Source organism: Pseudophryne corroboree, chromosome 2, assembly GCF_028390025.1.
Source record: "Pseudophryne corroboree isolate aPseCor3 chromosome 2, aPseCor3.hap2, whole genome shotgun sequence".
In the NCBI taxonomy this organism is placed as follows: domain Eukaryota; kingdom Metazoa; phylum Chordata; class Amphibia; order Anura; family Myobatrachidae; genus Pseudophryne; species Pseudophryne corroboree.
In genome coordinates this window covers 615,390,699-615,410,486 of record NC_086445.1, presented here as the reverse complement: position 1 = coordinate 615,410,486, position 19,788 = coordinate 615,390,699, and the positions used below count along the sequence as shown (strand labels likewise).

Genomic DNA, 19,788 nt, shown 5'->3' with positions numbered 1-19,788 from the left:
CTGTGTTGCGGAGTTGTCATAATAAACATCATTGACTTTTATCCAAGTTGTCGTGGTCACGCCTTCGGGCAGTTATTATTCATGTTACTTACATGTCCAGGGGTCTGATACAACCTCCCAGGTTCCGGTACATCTCAGCCCCTACAACTGAGGCTGCCTCCCGTCAGCTCAGGCCCTCAGTTGTGACAGGGCAGAACTGAGGACTCGTCCCCAATTTCTGCCAAAGGTGGTGTCATCTTTTCATTTGAACCAACCTATTGTAGTGCCTGCGGCTACTCGTGACTTGGAGGATTCCAGGTTACTAGATGTAGTCATGGCTTTGAAGAATTATGTAGCCCGAACGGCTGGAGTCATTAAAACTGACTCGCTGTTTATCCTATATGCCTCCAACAAGTTGGGTGCTCCTGCTTCAAAGCAAACCGTTGCCCGCTGGATCTGTAACACGATTCAGCGGGCTCATTCTGCGGCTGGATTGCCGCTTCCAAAATCAGTGAAAGCCCATTCCACAAGGAAGGTGGGCTCTTCTTGGGCGGCTGCCCGAGGGGTCTCGGCATTACAGCTTTGCCGAGCTGCTACTTGGTCGGGTTCAAACACATTTGCAAAATTCTACAAGTTTGATACCCTGGCTGAGGAGGACCTTGAGTTTGCCCATTCGGTGCTGCAGAGTCATCCGCACTCTCCCGCCCGTTTGGGAGCTTTGGTATAATCCCCATGGTCCTTACGGAGTCCCCAGCATCCACTAGGACGTCAGAGAAAATAAGATGTTACTTACCAGTAAATCTATTTCTCGTAGTCCGTAGTGGATGCTGGGCGCCCGTCCCAAGTGCGGACTTTCTGCAATACGTGTACATAGTTATTGCTTAATAATGGGTTATGTTATGTTGGCATCCATTGTTGATGCCCTGTTGTTGTTCATACTGTTGACTGGATAAGTGTATCACAAGTTATACGGTGTGATTGGTGTGGCTGGTATGAGTCTTACCCGAGATTCCAAAATCCTTTCCTTATAATGTCTGCTCTTCCGGGCACAGTTTCCTTAACTGAGGTCTAGAGGAGGGGCATAGAGGGAGGAGCCAGTGCACACCAGATAGTACTAAATCTTTCTTTAGAGTGCCCAGTCTCCTGCGGAGCCCGCTATTCCCCATGGTCCTTACGGAGTCCCCAGCATCCACTACGGACTACGAGAAATAGATTTAACGGTGAGTAAAATCTTATTTTAACATTTTTGGAAGAAGGGGGCCTTGGCAACACCTCCGATTTGGCCGCACCACATACTAGAGATGGCCATCAATCATTGATGTTACCAAATCAGCGATAGCTGGATGATTTCCTGCCATTGATGGTACAGAACCACCTGATGGGTTGTTGTTTTTTTCTACAAGGTTTCGGGACATATAGCATAGCTCTGCCCCTACTACCCACCCCCAGGTTCTGATTGGCCCATGGGCTAGACAGTGAAGGAAGAGAGATGACCATCGGTTGGTGAAACCATTGATGTCATCCATTACATAGGGACAGGCCCAGCAACAGGGGTGTCAGAGAGGACAGCTATACCGGGCCCCGCGGCAGAGGGGTACAAAAAATTGTTGCCGAAGCGCCTGATAATACTTTATTACATAGTCTGCTCCACCTGCCGATTAAGTAAAAAAATAAAACCCAATGAACTTGCCACACCATCCATACCACACCCCCTGGTTTCTTGTCACTTCCCCCACCGGAGACCTCCTCTCTCATGGCGTCCCTTTTTATCTGTCACCTGGCGGTGTAATAATGAATGACGCGCCACCGGCACTCTTTTGCATTATTCTCTACCCCCTTGCTGCAAAAGGAGACAACCTGGCTGGCTGCAAACTCAGCGTAGCACGCTGCTGCTGCAGCACTGGTGTCTACCTTCTCCACTGCCTGGAGACGCCCTCTCTATCCCTCCTGAAGGCAGCAGCAACAGCACAGGAATAACTGGAAGAGACTACTGTCTGGTATATTTGGTTTAGTAGGGTGGGGTGTTTCAGGGGGCCCCCAGAGACAGAAGTTAACTGGCCCCGAGATTTATGTTGCCTGCCAGCCCTGTATTTTTCAGGGTGTGAGGGACACGGATCATAGCTCAGCTCCCGACACCTGCGAACCCACACTCCTGGGCCCTGATTGGCCCGTGACTAACTCAATATTAAAGGTTGACCATCGATTAGCAAAACCATCGATGGTTACCTTACACATGGTTTTATGTTTCCCATCATCAATGTTATCGATATCGAGGGCAACTATCGATGTAACCCACCGATGGCCAGCCCTATAATTGGTTGTGTTCAATGGTGAACACACCGATGTCAACGGCCCTGCTTTCCACTCAGTAGTTACATCGAACGCGGTACACAGCGCTCACTCCGCCACCAGCTACCACTACACTAGTTACCATGATAAATGTAGTGTAGTACTCTATCGCACATCATGTTACAGCTGAGAGCCGGAGCTGCTGCCTGCTGCCCATGCTCCGTGCTGTCACATGGGTCTGCACTGGAGCACTCTGGGAACTGAAGTTCTAGGGGCATTGTGCGCTCCAAGGTGCAGGAGCTGCCGGAGTGAATGTAGTTTAGAGACACAGCCAGGCGTTTCCTGCTGCCATTGCCTGTTACTGAGGTGAGGCTTCGGGGACTTTTAATAGGGGTGTAGTGGTTACTGGTGGCGGAGTGAGCGCTGTGTGTAGCGGGAGAGGGGTATTTGGCTTTCAGAAACTTGCTTGCTTTCTATGTGAGAGTAACCTCTTTCTGTTTCAGGTCCGAGTGTCAGTGCAGCGGCAATGGAGGCTCCTCCGGTTACCACGATGCCTGTGTCAGGAGGAACTATCAACATGATGGAATATTTGTTACAAGGTGACGTTTTACTATTTAGTACATGGCAGGTGCTGGGCTGCACGAATCGTGTCTGCAGCGTTTTCTCTGATTGTTTTGTCCTGTATGCTTACAATGTATTTTCTCTGACCTCCTAGTGGATGCTGGGAACTCCGTAAGGACCATGGGGAATAGACAGGCTCCGCAGGAGACTGGGCACTCTAAAAGAAAGATTAGGTACTAATTATCGGTAGATGCTAGAATCAAGTGGGCTAAGGGACCTTTTCCGTAAGGGGGAGGAGTTACGACGCAAGGGGGAGGAGCTAGGCCAGCGGGATAGTTCCTCTACTATCCACGCCACCAACTATTACCTTTAGTAATTAGGTGGTGAGCGAAGCGGAGCGAGCCACCGTGCCCGAAGCGTGGCGAGCGAACTTTTCGGGTACCCTGTTCGCCAGTAGCTCCTCCCCCTGGTGACGTAGCTCCTCCCCTCAATACGTCACAAGGTCCCTTCAGCCCCTCCGATATAGAACCAACCGTACTATATCTGGTGTGCACTCTCTCCTCCCTCTATGCCCCTCCTCCAGACCTCAGTTAGAATCTGTGCCCGGCCAGAGCTGGGTGCTCCTAGTGGGCTCTCCTGAGCTTGCTAGAAAGAAAGTATTTGTTAGGTTTTTTATTTTCAGTGAGATCTGCTGGCAACAGACTCACTGCTACGTGGGACTGAGGGGAGAGAAGCAAACCTACCTGCGTGCAGCTAGCTTGTGCTTCTTAGGCTACTGGACACCATTAGCTCCAGAGGGTTCGAACACAGGGCCTGACCTCGATCGTCCGTTCCCGGAGCCGCGCCGCCGTCCCCCTTACAGAGCCAGAAGACAGAAGAAGGAGATGAAATCGGCGGCAGAAGACTCCGGTCTTCATTAAGGTAGCGCACAGCACTGCAGCTGTGCGCCATTGCTCCCACAGCACACTACACACTCCGGTCACTGTAGGGTGCAGGGCGCTGGGGGGGGGGGCGCCCTGGGCAGCAATTATATTACCTTTTGGCTAAATATACACATAATACAGTCAGCTAGCTGTATATGTGTAAAAAAACCCGCCATTAAGTTAAAGAAAACGCGGGACAGAAGCCCGCCGCTGAGGGGGCGGGGCCTTCTTCCTCAGCACACCAGCGCCATTTTCCCTTCACAGCTCCGCTGGAAGCACGCTCCCCAGGCTCTCCCCTGCAGTATCCAGGTACAAGACGGGTTAAAAAGAGAGGGGGGGCACATAAATTTAGGCGCAAATCGATAAAAACAAGCAGCTATTGGGAAAATCACTTATTAGCAGTGTAAATACCTGTGTTATATAGCGCTGTGGTGTGTGCTGGCATACTCTCTCTCTGTCTCCCCAAAGGACTTTGTGGGGTCCTGTCCTCAGTCTGAGCATTCCCTGTGTGTGTGCGGTGTGTCGGTACGGCTGTGTCGACATGTTTGATGAGGAGGGTTACGTGGAGGCGGAGCAGGGGCAGATACATGTGGTTTCGCCCCAGACGGGGCCGACACCTGATTGGATGGATATGTGGAAGGTCTTAACCGACAGTGTCAACTCCTTACATAAAAGGTATGATGACGCAGCAGCCTTGGGACAGCCGGGGTCTCAGCCCGCGCCTGTCCAGGCGACTCAGAAGCAGTCAGGGGCTCATAAACACCCGCTAGCTCTGATAGTAGACACAGATGTCGACACGGAGTCTGACTCCAGTGTGGATGAGGATGAGACAAATGTACAGTCTACAAAAGCCATCCGATGCATGATTACTGCAATGAAAGATGTATTGCACATTTCTCTAACGTCCTAAGTGGATGCTGGGGACTCCGTAAGGACCATGGGGAATAGCGGCTCCGCAGGAGACTGGGCACATCTAAAGAAAGCTTTAGGACTATCTGGTGTGCACTGGCTCCTCCCCCTATGACCCTCCTCCAAGCCTCAGTTAGATCTCTGTGCCCGAACGAGAAGGGTGCACACTAGGGGCTCTCCTGAGCTTCTTAGTGAAAGTTTTAGTTTAGGTTTTTTATTTTCAGTGAGGCCTGCTGGCAACAGGCTCACTGCATCGAGGGACTAAGGGGAGAAGAAGCGAACTCACCTGCGTGCAGAGTGGATTGGGCTTCTTAGGCTACTGGACATTAGCTCCAGAGGGACGATCACAGGCCCAGCTTGGATGGGTCCCAGAGCCGCGCCGCCGGCCCCCTTACAGAGCCAGAAGGCAGAAGAGGTCCGGAAAATCGGCGGCAGAAGACGTCCTGTCTTCAACAAGTTAGCGCACAGCACTGCAGCTGTGCGCCATTGCTCTCAGCACACTTCACACTTCGGTCACTGAGGGTGCAGGGCGCTGGGTGGGGGCGCCCTGAGACGCAATAAAAACACCTTGGATGGCAAAAAAATGCATCACATATAGCTCCTGGGCTATATGGATGCATTTAACCCCTGCCAAAATACATAGAAAAACGGGGGATAAGGCCGCCGATAAGGGGGCGGAGCCTATCTCCTCAGCACACTGGCGCCATTTTCCCTCACAGCTCCGTTGGAGGGAAGCTCCCTGTCTCTCCCCTGCAGTCACTACACTACAGAAAGGGTTAAAAAAGAGAGGGGGGCACTAATTAGGCGCAGTATTAACTATACAGCAGCTATAAGGGGAAAAACACTTATATAAGGTTATCCCTGTGTATATATATATATAGCGCTCTGGTGTGTGCTGGCAAACTCTCCCTCTGTCTCCCCAAAGGGCTAGTGGGGTCCTGTCCTCTATCAGAGCATTCCCTGTGTGTGTGCTGTATGTCGGTACTTTTGTGTCGACATGTATGAGGAGAAAAATGATGTGGAGACGGAGCAGATTGCCTGTAATAGTGATGTCACCCCCTAGGGGGTCGACACCTGTGTGGATGAACTGTTGGAAGGAATTACGTGACAGTGTCAGCTCTGTATAAAAGACAGTGGTTGACATGAGACAGCCGGCTACTCAGCTTGTGCCTGTCCAGACGTCTCATAGGCCGTCAGGGGCTCTAAAGCGCCTGTTACCTCAGATGGCAGATATAGACGCCGACACGGATACTGACTCCAGTGTCGACGGTGAAGAGACGAATGTGACTTCCAGTAGGGCCACACGTTACATGATTGAGGCAATGAAAAATGTTTTACACATTTCTGATAATACGAGTACCACCAAAAAAAGGGGTATTATGTTCGGTGAGGAAAAACTACCTGTAGTTTTCCTGAATCTGAGAAATTAAATGAGGTGTGTGATGATGCGTGGGTTTCCCCCGATAACAACTGATAATTTCTAAATGTTATTGGCATTATATCCTTTCCCGCCAGAGGTTAGGGTGCATTGGGAAACACCCCCTAGGGTGGATAAAGCGCTCACACGCTTGTAAGGGCTCTACCTTCGCTTGAGATGGCCGCCCTTAAGGATCCTGCTGATAGAAAGCAGGAGGGTATCCTAAAAGGTATTTACACACATACTGGTGTTATACTGCGACCAGCAATCGCCTCAGCCTGGATGTGCAGTGCTGGGTTGGCGTGGTCGGATTCCCTGACTGAAAATATTGATACCCTAGATAGGGACAGTATATTTTTGCCTATAGAGCATTTAAAAGATGCATTTCTATATATGCGTGATGCACAGCGGAATAATTGCCGACTGGCATCAAGTCTAAACGCGTTGTCCATTTCTACCAGTAGAGGGTTATGGACACGTCAGTGGTCAGGTGATGCGTATTCCAAACGGCATTTGGAAGTATTGCTTTATTAAGAGGAGTTATTTGGGGTCGGTCTTTCAGACCTGGTGGCCACGGCAACAGCTGGGAATTCCACGTTTGTACCCCAGGTCGCCTCTCAACATGAGAAGACGCCGTATTATCAGGCGCAGTCTTTTCGTGGACAAGCAGGCAAAAGGTTCCTCATTTCTGCCCAGTGACAGAGGGAGAGGAAAAAGGCTGCAGAAATCAGCCAGTTCCCAGGAACAGAAACCCTCTCCCGCCTCTGCCAAGCCCTCAGTATACGCTGGGGCTTTACAAGCAGAATCAGGCACGGTGGGGGGCCCGTCTCAATGAATTTCAGCGCGCAGTGGGCTTACTCGCAAGTAGACCCCTGGATCCTTCAGGTGATATCTCAGGGGTACAAATTAGAATTCGAGACGTCTCCCCCTCGCCGTTTCCTAAAGTCGGCTTTACCGATGTCTCCTTCTGACAGGGAGACAGTTTTGGAAGCCATTCACAAGCTGTATTCCCAGCAGGTGATAATCAAGATACCCCTCCTGCAACAGGGAACGGGGTATTATTCCACACTGTTGTGGTACCGAAGCCAGGCGGCTCGGTGAGACCGATTCTAAATCTAAAATCTTTGAACACTTACATACAGAGGTTCAAATTCAAGATTGAGTCACTCAGAGCAGTGATTGCGAACCTGGAAGAAGGGGACTACATGATGTCTCGGGACATCAAGGATGCTTACCTTCATGTCAATAATTTACCCTTCTCACCAAGGGTACCTCAGGTTTATGGTACAGAACTGTCACTATCAGTTCAGACGCTGCCGTATGGATGGTCCACGGCACCCCGGGTCTTTACCAAGGTAATGGCCGAAATAATGATATTCCTTCGAAGGAAGTGAATTTTAGTTATCCCTTACTTGGACAATTCCCTGATAAGGGTAAGATCCAGGGAACAGTTGGAGGTCGGTGTAGCACTATCTCAGGTAGTGTTGCGGCAGCACGATTGGATTCTCAATATTCCAAAATCGCACCTGGTTCCGACGACGTGTCTTCTGTTCCTAGGGTTGATCCTGGACACAGTCCAGAAAAAGGTGTTTCTCCCGGAGGAGAAAGCCAGGGAGTTATCCGAGCTAGTCAGGAACCTCCTAAAACCGAGCCAAGTCTCAGTGCATCAATGCACAAGGGTTCTGAGTAAAATGGTGGCTTCCTACGAAGCAATCCCATTCGGCAGATTCCACGCAAGAACTTTCCAGTGGGACCTGCTGGACAATTGGTCCGGGTCGCATCTTCAGATGCATCAGCGGATAACCCTGTCACCAAGGACAAGGGTGTCCCTCCTGTGGTGGTTGCAGAGTGCTCATCTTCTAGAGGGCCGCAGATTAGGCATTCAGGACTGGGTCCTGGTGACCACGGATGACAGCCTGCGAGGCTGGGGAGCAGTCACACAGGGAAGGAATATCCAGGGCTTATGGTCAAGCCTGGAGACATCACTTCACATAAATATCCTGAAGCTAAGGGACATTTACAATGCTCTAAGCTTAGCAAGACCTCTGCTTCAAGGTCAGCCGGTGTTGATCCAGTCGGACAACATCACGGCAGTCACCCACGTAAACAGACAGGGTGGCACAAGAAGCAGGAGGGCAATGGCAGAAGCTGCAAGGATTCTTTGCTGGGCGGAAAATCATGTGATAGCACTGTCAGCAGTATTCATTCCGGGAGTGGACAACTGGGAAGCAGACTTCCTCAGCACGACCTCCACCCGGGAGAGTGGGGACTTCACCCAGAAGTCTTCCACATGATTAAAAACTCGACAGGTATTGCGCCAGGTCCAGGGACCCTCAGGCAATAAGCTGTAGACGCTCTGGTAACACCGTGGGTGTACCAGTCAGGGTATGTGTTCCCTCCTCTGCCTCTCATACCCAAGGTACTGAGATTGATAAGATGGAGAGGAGTAAACACTATATTCGTGGTTCCGGATTGGCCAAGAAGGACTTGGTAACCGGAACTTCAAGAGATGCTCACGGAGGATCCGTGGCCTCTACCTCTAAGAAGGGACCTGCTCCAGCAAGGACCCTGTCTGTTCCAAGACTTACCGCGGCTGCGTTTGACGGCATGGCGGTTGAACGCCGGATCCTGAAGGAAAAAAGGCATTCCGGATGAAGTCATCCCTATCCTGATCAAAGCCAGGAAGGATGTAACCGCAAAAACATTATCACCGCAATTGGCGAAAATATGTTGCGTGGTGCGAGGCCAGTAAGGCCCGACGGAGGAAATTCAACTGGGTCGGTTCCTACATTTCCTGCAAACAGGAGTGTCTATGGGCCTGAAATTGGGGTCCATTAAGGTTCAAATTTCGGCCCTGTCAATTTTCTTCCAAAAAAGAACTAGCTTCAGTCCCTGAAGTTCAGACGTTTGTAAAAGGGGTACTGCATATACAGCCTCATTTTGTGCCTCCAGTGGCACTTTGGGATCTCAATGTAGTTTTGGGTTCCAAAAGTCACATTGGTTTGAACCACTTAAATCTGTGGAGTTAAAATATCTCACATGAAAAGTGGTCATGCTGTTGGCCCTGGCCTGGGCCAGGCGCGTGTCAGAATTGGCGGCTTTATCCTGAAAAAGCCCTTATCTGATTTTCCATTCGGACAGGGCGGAATTGAGGACTCATCCTTAGTTTCTCCCCAAGGTGGTTTCAGCGTTTCACCTGAACCAACCTATTTGTGGTGCCTGCGGCTACTAGGGACTTGGAGGCCTCCAAGTTGCTAGACGTTGTCAGTACCCTGAAAATATGTTTCCAGGACGGCTGGAGTCAGGAAATCTGCCTCGCTGTTTATCCTGTATGCACCCAACAAGCTGGGTGCTCCTGCTTCTAAGCAGACTATTGCTCGTTGGATTTGTAGTACAATTCAGCTTGCACATTCTGTGGCAGGCCTGCCACAGCCAAAAATCTGTAAATGCCCACTCCACAAGGAAGGTGGGCTCATCTTGGGCGGCTGCCCGAGGGGTCTCGGCTTTACAACTTTGCCGAGCAGCTACTTGGTCAGGAGCAAATACGTTTGTAAAATTCTACAAAATTGATATCCTGGCTGAGGAGGACCTGGAGTTCTCTCATTTGGTGCTGCAGAGTCATCCGCACTCTCCCGCCCGTTTGGGAGCTTTGGTATAATCCCCATGGTCCTTACGGAGTCCCCAGCATCCACTTAGGACGTTAGAGAAAATAAGAATTTACTTACCGATAATTCTATTTCTCATAGTCCGTAGTGGATGCTGGGCGCCCATCCCAAGTGCGGATTGTCTGCAATACTTGTACATAGTTATTGTTACAAAAATCGGGTTATTATTGTTGTGAGCTATCTTTCAGAGGCTCCTCTGTTATCATGCTGTTAACTGGGTTCAGATCACAGGTTATACGGTGTGATTGGTGTGGCTGGTATGAGTCTTACCCGGGATTCAAAATCCTTCCTTATTGTGTACGCTCGTCCGGGCACAGTATCCTAACTGAGTCTTGGAGGAGGGTCATAGGGGGAGGAGCCAGTGCACACCAGATAGTCCTAAAGCTTTCTTTAGATGTGCCCAGTCTCCTGCGGAGCCGCTATTCCCCATGGTCCTTACGGAGTCCCCAGCATCCACTACGGACTATGAGAAATAGAATTATCGGTAAGTAAATTCTTATTTTCTGATATTAACCCGGTTACCACCAAAAGGGGTATTATGTTTGGGGAGAAAAAGCAGCCAGTGACTTTTCCCCCATCTGATGAATGAAATGATTTGTGTGAAGAAGCGTGGAGTTCCCCTGATAAGAAACTAGTGATTTCTAAGAGGTTACTGATGGCGTACCCTTTCCCGCCAACGGATAGGTTACGTTGGGAAACATCCCCTAGGGTGGACAAGGCGCTAACACGCTTATCTAAAAGGGTGGCACTGCCGTCTCAGGATACGGCCGCCCTAAAGGATCTTGCGGATAGAAAGCAGGAAGCTATCCTGAAGTTTGTGTATACACACTTTGGTACTCTACTGAGACCTGCTATTGCTTCAGCCTGGATGTGTAGTGCTGCAGCAGCATGGACTGATACCCTGTCAGACAACATTGATTCCCTCGACAGGGATACTATTTTGCTAACCATTGAACATATAAAAGACGTCGTCTTATATATGCGGGATGCACAGAGGGACATTTGCCTGCTGGCATCTAGAATTAATGCAATGTCCATTTCTGCCAGGAGAGTATTATGGACTCGGCAGTGGACAGGTGATGCAGATTCTAAAAAAACACATGGAGGTTTTGCCTTATAAGGGTGAGGAACTATTTGGGGACGGTCCCTCGAACCTCGTATCCACAGCAACTGCTGGGAAGTAGACTTTTTTGCCTCAGGTTCCCTCACAGCCTAAGAAAGCACCGTATTATCAAATGCAGTCCATTCGGCCTCAGAAAGGCAAGCGGGTCAGAGGAGCATCCTTTCTGGCCAGAGGCAAGGGTAGAGGAAGGAAGCTGCACCAGGTAGCCAGTTCCCAGGAACAAAAATCCTCCTCTCCTTCCACTAAGTCCACCGCATGACGTTGGGGCTCCACAGGCGGAGCCAGGTGCGGTGGGGGCGCGTCTCCGAAACTTCAGCAACCAGTGGGTTCGCTCACAAGTGGATCTATTGGTTGTACAAATTGTATCTCAGGGTTACAAGCTGGAGTTCGAGGCGACTCCCCCTCGCCGTTACCTCAAATCAGCCTTGCCAGCTGCTCCCAGGGAAAAGGAGGTAGTACTGGCGGCAATTCACAAGCTGTACCTCCAGCAGGTGATAATCAAGGTCCCCCTCCTTCAACAGGGCAGGGGTTACTATTCCACAATGTTTGTGGTACCGAAACCGGACGGTTCGGTGAGACCCATCCTGAATTTAAAATCCTTGAACACTTATATAAAGAAGTTCAAGTTCAAAATGTAATCGCTCAGGGCGGTTATTGCAAGCCTGGAAGAGGGGGATTTTATGGTATCGCTGGACATCAAGGATGCTTACTTGCATGTCCCCATTTACCCACCTCACCAGGAGTACCTCAGATTTGTGGTACAGGACTGTCATTACCAATTCCAGACGTTGCCGTTTGGTCTCTCCACGGCTCCGAGAATATTTACCAAGGTAATGGCCGAAATGATGATACTCCTTCGAAGAAAGGGAGTTATAATTATCCCGTACTTGGACGATCTCCTCATAAAGGCGAGGTCCAAAGAGTAGTTGTTGGTCAGCGTAGCACTCTCTCAGGAAGTGTTGCAACAGCACGGCTGGATTCTGAATATCCCAAAGTAGCAGCTGATCCCTACGACCCGTCTGCTTTTCCTGGGAATGATTCTGGACACAGAACAGAAGTAGGTGTTTCTCCCGGAGGAGAAGGCCCAGGAATTGTCATCTCTGGTCAGGGACCTCCTGAAACCAAAACAGGTGTCGGTGCATCACTGCACGCGAGTCCTGGGAAAGATGGTGGCTTCTTACGAAGCAATTCCCTTCGGCAGGTTCCATGCAAGGATCTTTCAGTGGGATCTGTTGGACAAATGGTCCGGATCGCATCTTCAGATGCATCGGTTGATCACCCTGTCCCCAAGGGCCAGGGTGTCTCTGCTGTGGTGGCTGCAGAGTGCTCATCTTCTCGAGGGACGCAGGTTCGGCATACAGTACTGGATCCTGGTGACCACGGATGCAAGCCTCCGAGGATGGGGGGCAGTCACTCAGGGAAGAAACTTCCAGGGACAGTGGTCAAGTCTGGAGACTTCTCTACACATAAATATATTGGAACTAAGGGCCATCTACAACGCCCTGAGTCAAGCAGAGCCCCTGCTTCAAAACCAATCTGTACTGATTCAGTCAGACAACATCACGGCGGTCGCCCATGTAAACCGCCAGGGCGGCACAAGAAGCAGGATGGCAATGGCAGAAGCCACAAGGATTCTTCGATGGGCGGAGAATCACTTGCTAGCACTGTCAGCAGTGTTCATTCCGGGAGTGGACAACTGGGAAGCAGACTTCCTCAGCAGGCACGACCTCCACCCGGGAGAGTGGGGACTTCATCAAGAAGTCTTCACACAGATTGTAAATCGTTGGGAACTGCCACAGGTGGACATGATGGCGTCCCGCCTCAACAAAAAGCTAAAAAAATATTGCGCCAGGTCACGGGACCCTCAGGCGATAGCTGTGGACGCACTAGTGACACCGTGGGTGTACCAGTCGGTTTATGTGTTCCCTCCTCTTCCTCTCATACCCAAGGTACTGAGGATAGTAAGAAAGAGAGGAGTAAGAACTATACTCATCGTTCCGGATTGGCCAAGAAGAACTTGGTACCCAGAACTACAAGAAATGATCTCAGAGGACCCATGGCCTCTGCCTCTCAGACAAGACCTGTTACAGCAGGGGCCCTGTCTGTTCCAAGACTTACCGCGGCTGCGTTTGACGGCATGGCGGTTGAACGCCGGATCCTAGCGGAAAATAAGAATTTACTCACCGGTAATTCTATTTCTCGTAGTCCGTAGTGGATGCTGGGAACTCCATAAGGACCATGGGGAATAGACGGGCTCCGCAGGAGACTGGGCACTCTAAAAGAAAGATTAGGTACTATCTGGTGTGCACTGGCTCCTCCCTCTATGCCCCTCCTCCAGACCTCAGTTAGGGAAACTGTGCCCGGAAGAGCTGACACAACAAGGAAAGGATTTGGAATCCAGGGTAAGACTCATACCAGCCACACCAATCACACTGTACAACTTGTGATAACCATACCCAGTTAACAGTATGAACAACAACTGAGCCTCATTTAACGGATGGCTCATAACAATAACCCTTTAGTTAAGCAATAACTATATACATGTATTGCAGAGAGTCCACACTTGGGACGGGCGCCCAGCATCCACTACGGACTACGAGAAATAGAATTACCGATGAGTAAATTCTTATTTTCTCTGACGTCCTAGTGGATGCTGGGGACTCCGTAAGGACCATGGGGATTATACCAAAGCTCCCAAACGGGCGGGAGAGTGCGGATGACTCTTCAGCACCGCATGAGCAAACTCAAGGTCCTCCTCAGCCAGGGTATCAAACTTGTAGAACTTAGCAAACTTGTTTGACCCCGACCAAGTAGCAGCTCGGCAAAGCTGTAAAGCCGAGACCCCTCGGGCAGCCGCCCAAGAAGAGCCCACCTTCCTTGTGGAATGGGCTTTCACCATTTTGGATTCGGCAATTCAGCCGCAGAGTGAACCAGCTGAATCGTGCTATAGATCCAGCGAGCAATAGTCTGCTTCGAAGCAGGAGCGCCAACCTTGTTGGCTGCATACAGAATAAACCGAGTCAGACTTTCTGACTCCCGCCGTTCCGGAAACATAAATTTTCAAAGCCCGGACTACGTCCAGCAACTTGGAATCCTCCAAGTCCCTAGTAGCCGCAGGCACCACAATAGGCTGGTTCAAATGAAACGATGATACCACCCTAGGGAGGAATTGGGGACGAGTCCTCAATTCTGTACTGTCCATATGGAAGATCAGATAAGGGCTTTTACATGACAAAACCGCCAATTCTGACACACGCCTAGCCGAAGCTAAGGCCAATAACATGACCACTTTCCACGTGAGATATTTTAGCTCCACGGTCTTAAGTGGCTCAAACCAGTGGGATTTCAGGAAATCCAACACAACGTTAAGATCCCAAGGTGCCACCGGTGGCCCAAAAGGAGGCTGAATATGCAGCACCCCCGTAACAACGTCTGAACTTCAGGCAGTGAAGCCAGTTCTTTTTGAGAGAAAATGGATAGGTCCGAAATCTTGACCTTTATGGATCCTAATTTTAGGCCCATAGTCACTCCTGACTGTAGGAAGTGCAGGAATCGACCCCACTGGAATTCCTCTGTAGGGCCTTCCCGGCCTCACACCAAGCAACCTATTTTCGCTATATACAGTGAAAAAGTCTTGCTGTCACGTCTTTCCTAGCCTTTATCAGCGTAGGAATAACTGCATCCGGAATGCCCTTTTCCGCTATGATCCGGCGTTCAACCGCCATGCCGTCAAATGCAGCCGCGGTAAGTCTTGGAACAGACAGGGCCCCTTTTGCAACATGTCCTGTCTGAGAGGCAGAAGCCCTGAGTCCTTTGAGAGCATTTCTTGCAGCTCTGGGTACCGAGTCCTTCTTGGCCAATTCGGAGCAAAGAATATTGTTCTCACTCCTCCTTTTATTACAATTCTCAGCCCTTGGGTATGAGAGGAAGAGGAGGGAATACATAGACCGACTGGAACACCCACAGTGTTACTAGTGCGACCACAGCTATCGCCTGAGGGTCCCTTGACCCGGCGTAAAAACCCTTTTTAGCTTTTTATTGAGGTGGGACGCTATCTAGTCCACCTGAGGCAGTTCCCATCAATTTGCAAACTGCGTGAAGACTTCCTGATGAAGTCCCCACTATTCCGGGTGGAGGTCGTGCCTGCTGAGGAAGTCTGCTTCCCAGTTGTCCACTCCCGGAATGAACACTGCTGACAGTGCGCTTACTTGATTCTCCGCCCAGCGAAGAATTCTGGTGGCTTCTACTTTCGCCACCCTGCTCCTTGTGCCGCCTTGGCGGTTTACATGAACCCCTGCGGTCACTCTGGATCAGAACCGGTTGGTCGCGAAGCAGGATCTCCGCTTGACTTAGGGCGTTGTATATGGCCCTTAGTTCAAGGATATTGATGTGGAGGAAAGTCTGTTGACTTGACCACAGACATTGGAAATTTCTTCCCTGTGTAACTGCCCACCACCCTCGGAGGCTTGCATCCGTGGTCACCAGGATCCAGTCCTGAATGCCGAATCTGCGGCCCTCGAGAAGGTGAGCACCCTGCAGCCACCACAGGAGAGACACCCTGGCCCTGGGGGATAGGGTGATTAACCGATGCATCTGAAGAGGTGATCCGGACCACTTGTCCAGTAAGTACCATTGGAAGGTCCTCGCACGGAACCTGCCTAAGGGGATGGCCTCGTATGATGCCACCATCCTTCCCAGGACTCGAGTGCAATGATGCACTGACACCTGTTTTGGTTTTAATAGATTCCTGACCAGTGTCATGAGCTCCTGAGCTCTCTCTATCGGGAGATAAACCCTTTTCTGGTCTGTGTCTAGGATCGTGCCTAGGAGAGGCAGTTGAGCTGTAGGAACCAACTGCGACTTTGGGATATATAGAATCCAGCCGTGTTGCCGTTACACTTCCTTAGAAAGTGATACGCTGTTCAGCAACTGCTCTCTTGATCTCGCTTGTATGAGATCGTCCAAGTACGTGATAATAGTGACACCTTGCTTCCGCAGGAGCACAATCATATCCGCCATTACCTTGGTTATGACAATCCCGTACCGCAATTCTGTGGTACGCCTAATGAGGTGTATAAATGGGGACATGAAGGTATGCATCCCTTATGACCCGATTCACGATAAAGTCTCCCTCTTTTTAGGCTTGCCCTGACCGCTCTTAGCGATTCCATCTTGAACTTGAACCTTCTCAGGTATATGTTCAGGGATTTTTAATTCAATATGGGTCTGACCGAACCATCTGGTTTCGGGATTACAACATGGTCGAATAATAACACCCTCTTGTTGAAGGAGGGGACCCTTGACCACCACCTGTTAAAGATACAATTTGTGAATTGCAGTTAACACTGGCTCCCTCTCTTGGGGGGAAGCCCGCAGGGCCGTCGGTGAGGGGGCATCTTCTCACAGTCCAGCTTGTATCCCTGAGACACAATATCTATTGCCCAGGGACCTAACAGAGAGTGTACCCACTTGTGGCTGAACTTACGAAGGCGTGTCCCCACCGGGCATAGCTCTGCCTGTGGAGCCCCAGCGGCATAGGTGGATTTTTGTAGGGGCCGGGGAGGACTTCTGTTCCTGGGAACTAGCTGTGTTGATCCCGGCTCTGACAAGAAAGGACGCACCTCAGACTTTCTTGTTTCTTTATTCGAAAGGCTGCATTTAATAATGTCGTGCTTTCTTAGGCTGTGCAGGAATATAAGGCAAACTAGCAGAATTACCAGCTATAGCTGTGGAGACCAGGCCCGAGAACCCTTCTCCACACAATCCTCAGCCTTCCATATGCCTCTTAAGTCGGCATCATCTGTCCAATGCATATTCTACAGGACACGTCAAGCAGAGATCGACATAGCTTTGACTCTAGGACCCAGTATACTCATGTCTCTCTGGGCATGCTTTATAACTATATATCTATCACTTAAGACAGCATTTTTAATATATTTACTAGGGTCTCAATCTCTGCTGATAAGGTACCTGTCCACGCTGCCACAGCGCTATAAACCCATGCCAACACAATCGCCGGTCTGGGTAGTATACTAGAATGTGCACGCTATCTGCAGGATCCCTGAGAATAGCAAGTGCTACCGTCTGTGCAAACAGGACACCCTAGGGGAAGATTCTCAACACATCCTGGCCCTAGTGGGGAAAGGATACAGCCTGAGAATTCTCTTGTGGGAAGCTGCCGTCTCTTGTCTGGAGATTCCCGCTCTTTTTACTCATGAGAGGAGGGAAATTTACCTCAGCATTCTTCCCCTTAAACATGTGTAATCTCGTGTCCGGGACAGATGAGTCATCCGTGATATGCAAATCATCTTTTATTTCAATAATCATATATTGAATACCTTCTAGCCATCTTGACTGTAACTTTGCATTATCGTAGTCGACAGTGGAGTTAACTCCGTGTCGATACCAGTGTTTGTTATTTTGGATAGTGAGCATTGTGAGACTCTGAAGGTCTCTGTGACATAGGGACAGACATGGGTAGATTTCCTGTCTGTTCCCTAACCATTTGTGCAATAAATTCACCTTAGCACTTACACATATCCAAACAGGTGTCGGCGTTGTCGACGGAGACACCCTCTCACACACATATCCGCTCTATCACCTCCTTAGAGGAGCCTTTTACCTCAGACATGTCGACACACGCGTACCGACACACCACACACACAGGGGATGCTCTATTTGAGGACAGTTCCCCCACAAGGCCCTTTGGAGAGACATAGGGGTCGATTCTATTCGGCAACTAATGAATAGCGCCGGGAATTAGCTCCCGACGCTATTCAATTCAGCAACTAGTTACGTCGGCGATGGCCCGTTCTCGCCGACAAAACAGGTTGAATTGTCGGGAGAACGGGCATTCTCCGACTTAACTCCCCGGCGCGAGGCTGATTCCCGACAGAATCAGCCTCGCGCCGGCCGCGAGGCAGCACTTTTGTCGGCTTTCTTCTCTCATCCCCCGGGGATGAGAGAAGAATTCCCGACAATTGCAGGTAATTAGTTGCTGAATTGAATAGCGTCGGGAGCTAATTCCCGGCGCTATTCATTAGTTGCCGAATAGAATCGACCCCATAGAGAGAGTATGCCAGCACACACCCAGCGCTATATAACCCAGGGATTACACTACAACTCAGTGTTTACCCAGTAGCTGCTGTATATACAATTTTTGTGCCTAAATTTATGTGCCCCCCCCCCCCCCCCTCTCTTTTCACCCTTTGTGTACCAGGATACTGCAGGGGAGAGCCTGGGGAGCTTCCTTCCAGCGCAGCTGTGAAGAGAACATGGCGCTGGTGTTCTGAGGAAGAAGGCCCCGCCCCCTCAGCGGCGGGCTTCTGTCCTGTTTCTGACTAAAAATGGCGGGGGTTTTACACATATACAGTCACAGACTGTATTATGTGTATTTTTTTGCCAAAGGTATTTTTATTGCTGCCCAGGGCGCCCCCCCCCCAGCGCCCTGCACCCTACAGTGACCGGAGTGTGTGGTGTGCTGTGGGAGCAATGGCGCACAGCTGCGGTGCTGTGCGCTACCTCTTCTGCCGCCGATTTCATCGCTTCTCTTCTGGCTCTGCAAGGGGGACGGCGGTGCGGCTCCGGGAACGGACGATCGAGGTCAGGCCCTGTGTTCGAACCCTCTGGAGCTAATGGTGTCCAGTAGCCTAAGAAGCACAAGCTAGCTGCAAGCAGGTAGGTTTGCTTCTCTCCCCTCAGTCCCACGTAGCAGTGAGTCTGTTGCCAGCAGATCTCACTGAAAATAAAAAACCTAACAAATACTTTCTTTCTAGCAAGCTCAGGAGAGCCCACTAGGAGCACCCAGCTCTGGCCGGGCACAGATTCTAACTGAGGTCTGGAGGAGGGGCATAGAGGGAGGAGCCAGTGCACACCAGATAGTACCTAATCTTTCTTTTAGAGTGCCCAGTCTCCTGCGGAGCCCGTCTATTCCCCATGGTCCTTACGGAGTTCCCAGCATCCACTAGGACGTCAGAGAAAAGGGCATTCCGGATGAAGTTATTCCTACGCTGATAAAGGCTAGGAAAGACGTGACAGCAAAACATTATCACCGTATATGGCGAAAATATGTTGCTTGGTGTGAGGCCAGGAAGGCCCCTACAGAGGAATTCCAGCTGGGTCGATTCCTGCACTTCCTACAGTCGGGAGTGACTATGGGCCTAAAATTAGGATCCATAAAGGTCCAGATTTCGGCCCTATCTATTTTCTTTCAAAAAGAACTGGCTTCACTGCCTGAAGTTCAGACGTTTGTTAAGGGAGTGCTGCATATTCAGCCCCCTTTTGTGCCTCCAGTGGCACCTTGGGATCTTAACGTTGTGTTGGATTTCCTGAAATCACACTGGTTTGAGCCACTTAAGACCGTGGAGCTAAAGTATCTCACGTGGAAGGAGGTCATGCTGTTGGCCTTGGCTTCAGCTAGGCGTGTGTCAGAATTGGCGGCTTTGTCATGTAAAAGCCCGTATCTGATCTTCCATATGGACAGGGCAGAGTTGAGGACTCGTCCCCAATTTCTCCCTAAGGTGGTATCAGCGTTTCATTTGAACCAGCCTATTGTGGTGCCTGCGGCTACTCGGGACTTGGAGGACTCCAGGTTATTTGATGTAGTCAGGGCTTTGAAAATCTATGTAGCCAGGACGGCTGGAGTCAGGAAAACTGACTCGCTGTTTATCCTGCATGCACCCAACAAACTGGGTGCTCCGGCTTCAAAGCAAACTATTGCGCGCTGGATCTGTAACACGATTCAGCAAGCTCATTCTGCGGCAGGGTTACCGCATCCTAAATCAGTAAAAGCCCATTCCACAAGGAAGGTGGGCTCTTCTTGGGCGCCTGCCCGAGGGGTCTCGGCTTTACAACTTTGCCGAGCTGCTACTTGGTCGGGTTCAAACACTTTTGCTAAGTTCTACAAGTTTGATACCCTGGCTG

General features: G+C 50.3%; 1 protein-coding gene across 2 annotated transcripts in view; it reads left to right on the top strand.

The window, feature by feature from the left end:
- Nucleotides 1–1,773: 1,773 nt before the first annotated feature.
- MED18 (mediator complex subunit 18) overlaps nt 1,774–19,788 on the top strand; it is a 67,622-nt gene continuing 49,607 nt past the window's right edge. The window contains exons 1-2 of one of the 2 annotated variants that reach the window (XM_063954804.1): nt 1,774–1,976; nt 2,772–2,867. In XM_063954804.1, coding sequence (XP_063810874.1) covers nt 2,795–2,867 — 73 coding nt within the window. In that variant the 5' untranslated portion in view covers nt 1,774–1,976; nt 2,772–2,794. Of the gene's footprint in view, nt 1,977–2,211; nt 2,635–2,771; nt 2,868–19,788 lie in introns of those variants that run through there. The other variant, XM_063954803.1, reaches the window with a different exon arrangement.